Source organism: Penicillium robsamsonii (genome assembly GCF_028829455.1).
Source record: "Penicillium robsamsonii strain IBT 29466 chromosome Unknown utg000002l_segment0_segment0, whole genome shotgun sequence".
Classification (NCBI taxonomy): domain Eukaryota; kingdom Fungi; phylum Ascomycota; class Eurotiomycetes; order Eurotiales; family Aspergillaceae; genus Penicillium; species Penicillium robsamsonii.
Genome location: NW_026643220.1, coordinates 3,667,281 through 3,678,842, shown reverse-complemented (window position 1 = coordinate 3,678,842; position 11,562 = coordinate 3,667,281). Strand labels below are relative to the sequence as shown.

Sequence of the window (11,562 nt, the reverse complement as noted above, 5' to 3'; positions counted from 1 at the left end):
GGTTCATTACTGCATGCTCAAACGATGGCCTCCCGGCGAGGCGTGTCATTAGTGGCTGGCTGAGAGTAGAATATCCCTACCAGCTCCTTCTTACTTACAAATCAACCGGGTAGCCATTACACAACACCTACACCGAGCTGCTGATCAATTGCGGTGTGAACGGTATACATAAAGCTAAGTAATGCTTAAGTAATAATCAACCTAGGTTAAAGTATTCGGCAAGCGAGCTGGACACTCAAAACCCCATACTAAATGGGACAAATTACAACTTGATATCTCAACAACGGCGGTCTATAGGGACTTCTCCTTGTGGCTTCCTACATTCTTGGTGATATCTAGTCTCTTTAGGGAGTTTGAAGAAATTTTATAACTTTATGATTGCGATATATTTCCAGTTTTTTGCAACGTAATTTTCGGTAATTTTCGAAATGATGATAATATAGCCTTCTACTCCCTTTGAAATTTGATATACGGTGCTAATGAGTCTTATCGATGGCTATCGACAAATAAGGAGCTAGAATAAAAACATGGCTGTTGAGATATAAATGTAGAATATAACTCATTTACTATGGTGTTTTGGAGTGTCCAGCTCGCTTACCGAATACGTTACTTAATTTTATATACGCCATTTACCGCTAGTTAGTAGGTGTCTATCTGCGGCTACTCATAAAACGGAAATAGTTTCCATCGGTATTTTCCAGATAAAGATCTATTCGATATATCACAGTTAGTTCGGCCTATTAAAGTAAGATTTAAGACAGGATATTTTTATTACAGCCAGCCACATAATTAACGAGGCGAGGGAGAGTGAAGATCGAGCTAAGCTGAGTACTACTTATACTTGATGCCCTACCTCTAGATTTATTTTAGAAATCTGGATCAGGTTCCTTCCATAAACCCCTCCGAGCTATCTTCCTAAATACGAAACACAGCATATATCAACATGCAAGGCTTCCACTTAAAAAAGAACGACCACGTCGCCATCGATGGTCGCCCCTGTAAGGTCGTCGACGTATCCTTCCGTGAAGATGATCATGGAAATGCCTTTATCGATCTAGTTGGTGTTGATATTTTCACCGGAAAGGTGTTAAAACATCAGTCGTTATCCTCCGACAACTTTGTTATACCTGACGTCGTCCGACAGGTTTTCGCGCTGGTGAGATTTCCTTTAAGTATAGCGAGAGTTTTTGCTCACAATAACTATTAGGTCAATATTGACGATGGCTACTTGAATCTAATGTCATCAGATGGGGTCTCTAAGGACGACCTACAGCTCCCGGAGGGCGATCTTGGAAGGCAGCTCATGAGTGATTTCGAAGAGGGTAAAGATCTTGGTATGCTATGTACCCATTTGTGGCCTTAATCAACCGCTAAATTTGGTTATTCAAGAAATTATCGTGTTGAGCACTATGGGTATGCAGGGAGTAAACGGGTTTAAGGAGGCAAAACACCGTCAGTAATGTCGGTGTAGATATCACGTTGAGGCAACCCCAATAAAACCACTCTATAAGTCACATTTCTCCCCTCTTAACCAATCAAATGCCACTCTGTAGAATTAGGGTAACAAAGATGAGAGAGATGTGCAAAGACACCAGAAGGGAGGGAAGACGAAGCATCTTATAGGCGCTCAACTAGACTAGGCGAAAAGGGAGGGGACTTAAATTTGACTGAAGGGGAGCCATTTTCCGCGTCGTTTTGGTCAGTGGAAACGAGGGGAACAGTGTCCAGCGTCAACATCAGGACCGGAGGATGACTAAAAGTGCTGGGTGCAGAATAGTGTTACGGGGCAGTGGGCAGTCAAGGGGCGGCTGGACAGCCAAAGTTACAGGTGGAAAGGAAGCCGTTTTTGGCGTCAAAACTGGTCATTTTCGGCGTCATTTTCACAGGCCCTCATATTCTAGATGTCAATGGGAGGTGAATGGGAGGCATTCCATATTCTGAGTCGACACACGTGATTCCAGCATGTGCATTCCTGGAAGTTATTGACTTCCAAAAACAATGATGTTCCTTGAACCGACCCAAAAATGTCTACCGAGAATATCCTACTCGGTGATATCCAGCCGATTGCTGGAGACAGTACTTCTTGCGCGGTAGAGGTCATCGAATCCCAGGTCCGCACTGAGCCCAGCACCGCCGGCTTTTTTTCCAGCTACCAATATGCAAGGGCGCCGCAGCTCTCCGCGCTGTTTGTATCAATATTCTGCGCGTCTGCCGCTGGGGCAGCCATGCCCCTAGTAACGATCGTTTTCGGGGCTTTGGCTGAGGAGTTTATCAATGAAGACGAGAAAGCAGTGCATGACGTTCGAGATCGGGTTCGGCATCTCACGCTCCTACTCGTGTATATCGGTGAGTTAATTTCGCAAAGAAATCTCAGCATCCGGTGTGCTCACACATTTCAGCGATCGGGTCTTTTATCACCACCATGATTGGTACATGGGGCCTCAATGTTGTCGGGGAACAGATTCGATGCGACCTCCAACAAAGATATCTGTCTTCGGTGCTCCAGCAGAATATGGCCTATTTTGATGTAGTTAAAACAGCGGAACTCATGTCCCAACTCGATCAAGATATGAAGTTGATTCAAGCTGGAATTTCACAGAAATTGGGTAGTATTATCTCTGGAGTGTCCGGGTGCGTGGTTGCCATCACATGCGCATTCATGCAGAACCCGCGCTTCGCATCTATTATGATATCGCAGCCGATCGCATTGATCCTACTCGTCGGGATAATGGGGTCTTGGATGAGCATGACACAAAAAATGGCCTCGGCTCGGTGGGCAAAGGCTGATAATTTAGCCCAAGAAGTGCTCGGTGCCATGAGGACTGTCATTGCGTTCCGAAGCCAAGAAAGATTTGCTAGGAAGTATCATGATTACTTACTACGTCCTATTGCTTTGGACTTTCGGGAAAGGTTCGTCTTCGGTGTAATTGTTGCGGGATCCTTCGCAATTTTGCATTTGGGCAGTGGGTTGGGCGTATGTATACCTTCTCCATCCCAACTTCCTGCTAACAATGACCTCACAGTTATGGCAGGCTGACCAACTTTTCCGGCAAGGGCTCTGTACGATCCCAGAGGCTTTGTCAATAATGTACGCAGTAACTGCTGCAGGTGGAATGATATGTCAAGCACTACCGTTCGTTGTCGATATTTCGCAGGCCAACGGAGCAGTCAGCCGGATCTTTTCAGTTATGGAGCGCATCTCACCAATCAATCCGTTAGCAGATACGGGGAAGACGTATGGCCAAGTCCGAGGTGAGATTCGCCTTGAAAATTTGACCTTTGCTTATCCTTCGCGGCCTGAACGGACTGTCTTGAAGGGTATCAGACTCCATGTCCCGGCTGGACATACTGTAGCCTTGGTTGGGCCATCGGGCTCTGGGAAATCGACAATATTTGCCCTTTTCGAACGGTTGTACCTTCCTCTCGATGGTGTTATTACGCTTGACGACAAGCCAATTGACGAGATGAATGTCTCGTGGCTAAGGTCTCAGATTGGGTATGTCGGCCAAGACGTGTTCTTGTTCCGTGCATCAATACATGACAACATTGCATTTGGGCTTCCTAAATCTACCACCGAGGTATGTCTCTCGCTCGTTATCATTCTTCCATAAGCTTCGGATCACTTAATGAAGAATAGAAACTAGACATACCTGGTATCCGAAAATTGGTAATTCAGGCTGCCCAGACAGCCCAAATTCATTCCTTCATCGCCAGTCTTCCTGAAGACTACGATACCATGATAGGGGCCAACGGGTCAAATCTCTCCGGTGGACAGAGACAACGGCTCGCAATTGCCCGAGCAATTATATCTCAGCCATCAATCTTGCTACTAGATGAGGCAACTGCTGCACTGGATAGTCAAAGTGAAAAGGAAGTCCAGGAGGCTCTCAACAGGGCTGCTTTAGGGCGAACTACCTTGATAATAGCCCACCGGCTATCGACGATCCGAGATGCCGATACAATTATTGTCATGAAGAACGGCGAGATTATAGATCAAGGCTCCCACGCGGAGTTAATGACTGGATCTGCAATGTACCAGGGGCTAATAAGACAGCAAGCCATCCGCCCAAATGACCAATATCAGGAACCGTCTTCCACGCGAAGAATAACTAAATATAACTCGAGGGGCGATCCATTCAATGCTGGTGCGAGAAAGATACTAGATGATTCTCCCGTCCCAGAATATGCGCCCGGAAATAGTATAAAGCAGATTTGGCGCTTGAATAAGCCCGAGATGTCTTACATTATCGCAGGAGCGCTTTGCAGCGTCTTGGCTGGAATGACATATCCCGTCCAAGCGATCTTCTTCGGCAACGGGATTATGTCAATTATCAATCCTGATCTGAGTACCGGTGGGAACAATGTTCAGTTCTGGGCCAAGATGTACCTCGTTCATGGTATTATTGTGGTTGTTATCTACTGTATACGAGGCTACTGCTTTGCCGTGTCTGCATCCCAGTTGTATCTCCGAGCTCGCTCGCGCTTATTCAAAGCATTGCTTCTAAAGAACCTCCCATTTCTGGAGCACGAAAACCACTCAACTGGAGCCTTAGTGAGCTTTCTCTCGTCAGGAGTTCAGAAAACCATCGGTGTCTCTGGAACGTCACTTGGACTTGTGGTCGAAAGCGTCGTGATGCTCGCAACGGGAATTGCAGTTGGATGTATTTTTGGATGGAAACTCGGTGTTGCTTCGACAGCTACCGTCCCATTAATCGCCATATCCAGCTTCCTGCAGTACTATGTCGAGGCGCAAGTGCAGAGGTATGTCCAACGCGATACTAATGCCGTGGAATTTGCACATGAAACTTTCTCCGCTATAGAAACAGTGACAATCCTCGGCTTGCAAAACTCCATCCTTGCGTCGTTTCGAGAACAAAGCGGAGGAGACCGTCGGGCCAGTTACTGGGTTATGTCGGCAGCCATGTATGCATGTGCCACATCGCTCCGTATACTGAGCATTGCTTTTGTATTCTGGTATGGCGGCACCCATCTGATTGCAACCGGCGAGTATAGCATCCAACAATTTTTCATTTGCTTTGCGGCGACGGTCTGGGGTTCCCAGTCTGCAGCAGCTCTCTTTGCACGCGCGCCAGACATTGCCGGGGCTCATACTGCTGCTGCCCGACTTACGAAGTTGATGCAAACCGATGATTCATCATCACGACTCACAGACAATACACCGAAACACGATCTCATCTCCGTGCCAAGTACCATTGAGAACCTTTCCTTACAACATATTAACTTCAGATATCCGACCCGCCCATCTCAGTTGGCGCTGAATGATGTCCATCTCGATGCCCCAGCTGGGACTTTCATCGCCCTCGTCGGGACGACTGGCAGCGGCAAAAGCTCAGTGATTAATCTCGTGGAGCGCTTCTATGCCGCCGAATTTGGCGAGATCACGTTAGGGAACACATCCATTGAAGCATATGATCTGAATAGCTATCGACGATACTTAGCCCTGGTCGACCAGAATCCTTGCCTGGTTGGTCAAGATCTGCGTGAGTGCTTGCAGAGTGATGAGCGGGTCAGTTCAGACGAGGAGATATTGGCTGCTTTGGAGAACGTCGATCTAGTTGATTTTGTGGTATGTGGCTCATTTAACTAATCTATATATACCCTATATCTGACCATGGACAGCTATCTCTTCCCCAAGGATTGAGCACCCCTATTCTGAGCAACGGATCGAACCTTTCTGGAGGTCAACGCCAGCGGATTGCCATCGCCAAGGCTCTTTTATGGGGACCAGAGATTCTGTAAGGCTCTCTTCTATCTAAAAAGGTTCTTTCTAATTATTTTCAGTATACTTGATGAAGCAACTTCTGCACTGGATAGTGCCTCGGAGGAAGTAGTTCAAAAGGCACTTCAGCAGGCAATGAAAGGCCGGACGATCATTGCCGTCGCCCATCGACTAAAGACCATTGTCAATGCAAATATGATTTTCGTTTTCGATCATGGACAAATTATCGAGAGAGGAAGCCACGATGAGCTATTCAAGCTTGGTGGGAAGTATTGGCAGATGGCCAAATTGCAGCAGTTGGATGAGCAGGCCCTTGATATGTAGTTCTTTGCAGTGATGATAAAGCATGCTGTGATTAGAGACCAAACACAACTCATGATATCTGTATATAGTACAGAGAAAGCTATGAACTGACAACAGTTAGCCCCGATAGGTCCGTCGGTGCTTTAATGCCATGGCGAGGGAGCATCATCATTTCTAGCATATTCCAAATGTTGTTGTAGTGATTGGTGCCTCAGGCATCGATAGGTTAGTCTAGTCTGGAGAGTCGTCTCTTTTACAACTCTCTCCTCTCTTTCACGTAGTAGTCAGGTATTGCTATCGTTCATTGTTGCATTGATTCTGCATATGTTTTGTCACGTGATGAACTGACCGCTAGTACTGGTCTCTTAGCTGATCTTCTTGTGTCTCAATTCCTGCCCAGCTACCTCAATCCGTTGTCCATCAGATGGCTCCTATAAGAATCATATTGTCTATCCAGCGTAGGGGTAAGGATTTCCCACACCCCTAAAGCGCCCACCGATAATGAGCCTAAGATAATGAGCCTGACTTGACAATATAGGAAAACCGATCGAGAAGCTCCCCATGGAAGTTCAAGTGGCATCTAATGCCTCCACGGCCGAACTCTACCACTCTCTGGCTGAAGCATCGACTCTCTCCGTCCACCGTCTGAGAATTACTAATAAACGCGATCAAACATTAATTCCAAACTCTAAGGAGATCACCATCGAAGGGACCGGGCTTAAGGACAAAAGTCCGGCCCATGTGAAGGATCTGGGTATGCAGCCACCGTGACCGACGCTTTATCTAGGCTCATACTTTTATCATTCGCCATTAAGGTCCCCAGATTTCATGGCGCACTGTGTTTGTCGCCGAATACCTCGGCCCAGCGCTGATGCCAACTCTCTTTCTCTTCTCACTGCGCCCATATTTGTACTACAACTTCGACACTATTCCCGAACCGACCAACGTCCAATACCTTGTCTGTGCACTGTTGACTATCCATTTCTTGAAACGTGAGCTTGAGTCCATCTTTGTCCACCGATTTGGGAATGCAACGATGCCGCTACGTAACATTTTCAGAAACACTGGCTACTACTGGGTCATGGCCGGCTTTAATATTCCCTACTGGGTTCTCAGGCCCGATGCAGCCGCAGGAAGGCGGCCTAATTCTCTTCTCCTATATACTGGTATCACACTTTTCGCATTTGGAGAGCTGGCAAACTTGAACACCCACTTGATACTGCGAGATCTCCGTCGGATAGGAACAACCGAGCGTGGTATCCCATCTGGCTTCGGATTCAGCGTTGTGACTTGTCCCAACTACTTCTTCGAGATTGTTGCTTGGTTTGGCATGTATATTGTCAGTGGGATGAGCTGGAGTATTCTATTCCCAACGATTATTGGGGGTGCGCAAATGGCTATCTGGGCAAGGAAGAAAGAGAGTCGCTACCGCAAGGAATTCGGTGACACTTACAAAGGCAAGAAGTTTTTCATGATCCCTGGTATCATCTAATGTAGAAATTCGGACTTGTTTCTCGCGAGATGTCTCCGTCTTCATGGGTCTTCTTCAAGACCGGCTTTACTTTGCTTGATCGACACTGCGAACAGAGTCGTGACTAGATCGACAACATTGGGCTCATAGAGGAGCTACGAGCTACTACTTGAGTGAGGGCACTATCTCACTTTCGACCGTATAGCGGGGGCAAAGCCGACACCTTCGCATATGACATTGCTTACTTCACTCAAATAACCCGAAAGCGAAACATGGCGACTGAGATATCGAGTCATGAGGAGATAGGTAATTGGGTTCAATGTTGAAGTGATTGTGTTGGACCGTTTATGTCCGAGGCAAACTGCCCTTTGGAACAGATCTCATAGATAGTTTGCTCCCTTGAGTCCCTCTCTCTCTCTCTCTCTCTCTCTCTCTCTCTCTCTCTCTCTCTCTCTCTTTCTCTGTCCATCTCTAGATCATTGAATCTACACTGGTTTCTATATTCGGCATCTACAATGTAGATTCCTAGTGATTGACACGTCAAATTACCTAGTAAGCTACACAAGAAATCCAATCCTTTCATCAGTAAAATCTCATTTATCATCAGCTTCGCATACCCACAGTGGTTATAACATATGCCCGAGGCCATCAAGCTTTCCTCTATCCCTCCAATGTTATCTTGAGAACCTTAGCAGGCTCGATGAATTGGCCCAAAACAGGCGCAATTTGACCCCCGTGGTGCCGACGTAAAGTATCTTTCGGTCTTCGCTCAACCGGACCGAACTTGGGCCTGGCATTTCCGTGGATACTTGGCCACCCGCAACGAGGGAGATCTGCCCCGAAGGCGTGATGCGCACAACAGAGTTCTGGGGATCTGTCGGAATGTACGCAGTGCCATCCTTGGTCATCTCAACGTTATCCGGCAGGAATCCACTAGCGATCACCTCGAAATCTCCGATTGCTTTGGCATCCTTGTCCACCTTGACCCTGCAATACAGCATTCGTGTCGTGCTGGTATAATAGACATAATCACCCAGTATTGTCACGGCATTGACTCCCAGGGGAAGGGCCTGGCCCTTCGCCGGAGCCATTGTAGTATCATTCAGTGCGACAGAATAGTCTCCTGTCTTGGTATCGACCTTCCAAACTACTCCCTTTGGACTATCGGCAATGAGAACCAAGTTTGAGCCCCTTGAGAAAGTAGCCATGCCATTCAAGGCTTGAGCCTCTGGGATTGCGATGATCTCCGAGGCCGTTGGCTGTTCCAGAGCGCGCTTGTTCCCCCCAGCACCGATCTTGGTGAAGTCCAATTTCTGGACTGAGAACGAGCCTGCACCTGGCTGATAAGTTTTGATGGAGAAATTCCCCACAACAACTGCGAAGACATCGTCTTCGATTTCACTGATTCCGAAGGTGCTGGTGACGCTGGGGAACGAGTAGGCGAGGCTCGCCTTTCCGCTCGTGGTGTCGACAAGCCAAACTTCAGGGGTGTCCATACGCGTCACAAGGAGGTTGCCGTCTGGTCGAAGGACCATGTTGCCGATCCATGAGCCATTGTTGGGAAACTGAAAGAGCGTCTCGACTTTCACATTGGGCTGCTCATTGCCGTAACCGATTGCTGATATCGCTTCAATGTGGTCGCGGAAAGGCCAGGAAGCCAGAGCCACTGGAAGGATAGCCAAGCCGCTGAGGAAGGTCTGGAAGTGCATATTGTCGAAAGCGATCGGATGCCGAAAAGAACAACAGTGAGGGATGTCCTAGTGAGCTATATGGTACCACAATACCGGCGCCAATAGGCCAAGAACTTGTGAATGCTCGGCAAATAAATCGGCTCTTATTATCGTTCGTAGAATAATGCAGGAAGACTATGCTCAGCATTCGTCGAAATGTTTTGTTGTTGACGGAGCTAACCCCTACATTCCCCAACACCCATGCATTGCGATGAACCTGTCAACAATGAGAAACAGACAAAATAAGTGGATAAATAATTTACCAATGCTGTCAGCCGATCAATAATTGGATTATTAGTGTGGTATACGTTATGGTGGAAAAAGTTGACATCAATATGTTGAATACAACTAAAACATTATATTCATGACTATCAACACCCTTGCCTCCGTACTTCCCTTGAAATTGTTTTCACAGATGACTTTGGAATGGTTGACCCTTGGGAAGCTGGGCATAACCATACATGTTCATTGCAGTGCCGTCTTTCTGCATCTGCTGCGCCCATTCCCCAAGGCCTTTGATGAAAACTTCCATGTTGGCACCATTGCTCAGGTCAATCGGCTCTTCATCTTTTGCGATCTGCAGCATTTGTACTCCAGCAGCGGGGCTTGTCTGGAAAAAGTCTTGAGGGTCAATCTTCTGCTGGATTGCGCCCTGGACAGTTCCGGCGAGCAGCTGCCTGGGCAAGCGAGGGTCCTGGGTAATGGAGCGACCAAGACCAACGCCATCAACAGTTTCCAGAGCCTGGACCATTCCAGAGGCAGTGCAAAATCCTCCAGTTACATAACTGCGGGTCCGCTTGAGAGCAGGAGCAATAAGATCTGCAAATTCTAAGAAGAATGATTCTCGTTTCTGCGAAGACTCCCGCTTGTGCTGGAAGGCACCAGCTTCATAAGTTCCACCAGACAACTCAACAAAGTCGAAGTTAGTGCGGTCTAGAATCTCGCACAGCTCCTTTGACTCCTCGGGGGTAAATCCATGTTCTTGGAATTCCACCGAATTAATCTTGATTCCAATGATAAATCCGGGATCTGGAAGAGCTTGACGGATTGCCTGGGCGATTTCCACGATAATCCGTGCACGATTAGCCAAGCTCCCACCGTATTTATCCGTCCTCTTGTTCGTTGTTTGGGACAAGAATTGCGCGAGGAGATATCCATGGGCTGAATGCAGCTGAATACCATCATACCCGGCCTTTTGCAGGTAGACGGCTACATGAACAAAGCGGCGGATAACATCCTGAATCTCCTCCTCGCTAGCTGCGTGGGGTTTTCCAAATGCACCAAATTTCGGCATGACAAGCTGGACATCGCTAGCAGAAACCGGGTTGGATTGCAGCTGCTCGAATGTCTGACGACCAGGGTGGCTGACCTGACCAACGATCAAACTTCCGTGCTTCTTGGCGGCAGTGGCCAATTGCTTGAATGCTTCGAATCGTTCCCCGCCGAATGGGTTCTCAAGATCAATGATCATGTTTCCCGGTGACTCGAGCTGGTCGTATGCCATCATAATATTGCCGGTGAGGATAAGTCCAAATTGACCCTCTCCCCACCGACGATAAAGATTGATCAGATTTTGGCTCGGAATGCCTCGAGCCGAAAGATCAGTGGGAGACCACGAGGCCATTCTCTCCGTCAGAGCAGCCTTCAGAAAGCGATTCGAAGCTGTGCGCTGACTGAATTCGAACTGCAATGGTGCCCCAAGCGGCGACACATCCACCTTTTCGCTGGGAAACCTTGTAGACATGGTGAAGGTATAATGATACGTGTTTTGAAGATAAATTATATTCAGTATTGAGGCACATAGCTTCTTTTATCTGTAAGCACTACAATATGCTACTAATCCAGTTCCACCCAGTTTCACCGTGATGCCAGAAAATTCCAGATCGGCTCCAGTCTTTTCGGATCAAAAGTCTGTGGAGGGAATGAAGTCCTGCCGATCGTGATCCACCTCGTTCATGATATGTAAGCATATCAAATTTCTAACCGTCCAAGGTGGGAAACATCCCGAGATATTATGTGCATAACTTGAGAGTAATATGAATTTACGGAGTTGCTCCGAAGCCTTATTTAATTCAATTCTTCTAAATTGATTTATCTTGCCAGTCCCATCTTAGTAGTATATATGACAGAGTATAGCATAGATTCCTTCGGTTTTGATACGATCCACATATATATCGCAATAGTCTTACATTTAAAATAAAAGGTTCTAGTATAATATTGAGAAAAAATAAGCATTTGCACATGTATCTTTTATATGGTCTGTCTAGTAAAAGGTACACTGACGTTTGGGTGGCAAACCCTCGTATTGTCAAAAATGT

The 11,562-nt window shown here is 47.1% G+C and overlaps 5 protein-coding genes across 5 annotated transcripts; 3 read left to right on the top strand and 2 right to left on the bottom strand.

Moving 5' to 3' along the window:
• Positions 1-943: 943 nt before the first annotated feature.
• Positions 944-1,460, top strand: N7447_004637 (eukaryotic translation initiation factor 5A; the record flags this gene model as incomplete). The annotated part of the gene is made up of 3 exons (XM_057228912.1): positions 944-1,156; positions 1,208-1,334; positions 1,390-1,460. The coding sequence occupies 3 exons, from the start codon at positions 944-946 to the stop codon at positions 1,458-1,460; spliced, it is 411 nt and encodes a 136-aa protein (XP_057088253.1).
• Positions 1,461-2,024: 564 nt separating this feature from the next.
• Positions 2,025-6,064, top strand: N7447_004636 (ABC transporter ATP-binding protein; the record flags this gene model as incomplete). The annotated part of the gene is made up of 6 exons (XM_057228911.1): positions 2,025-2,346; positions 2,400-2,974; positions 3,024-3,578; positions 3,638-5,587; positions 5,641-5,756; positions 5,803-6,064. 6 exons carry the CDS (start codon positions 2,025-2,027, stop codon positions 6,062-6,064), a joined length of 3,780 nt encoding a protein of 1,259 aa, XP_057088252.1.
• Positions 6,065-6,467: 403 nt separating this feature from the next.
• N7447_004635 (uncharacterized protein) lies at positions 6,468-7,535 on the top strand (the record flags this gene model as incomplete). The annotated part of the gene is made up of 3 exons (XM_057228910.1): positions 6,468-6,507; positions 6,582-6,797; positions 6,859-7,535. The coding sequence occupies 3 exons, from the start codon at positions 6,468-6,470 to the stop codon at positions 7,533-7,535; spliced, it is 933 nt and encodes a 310-aa protein (XP_057088251.1).
• Positions 7,536-8,188: 653 nt separating this feature from the next.
• On the bottom strand, positions 8,189-9,223 carry N7447_004634 (uncharacterized protein; the record flags this gene model as incomplete). The annotated part of the gene is made up of 1 exon (XM_057228909.1): positions 8,189-9,223. The coding sequence occupies one exon, from the start codon at positions 9,221-9,223 to the stop codon at positions 8,189-8,191; it is 1,035 nt and encodes a 344-aa protein (XP_057088250.1).
• Positions 9,224-9,653: 430 nt separating this feature from the next.
• Positions 9,654-10,988, bottom strand: N7447_004633 (NADH:flavin oxidoreductase/NADH oxidase family protein; the record flags this gene model as incomplete). Its single annotated transcript, XM_057228908.1, has 1 exon — positions 9,654-10,988. The coding sequence occupies one exon, from the start codon at positions 10,986-10,988 to the stop codon at positions 9,654-9,656; it is 1,335 nt and encodes a 444-aa protein (XP_057088249.1).
• Positions 10,989-11,562: the final 574 nt, after the last annotated feature.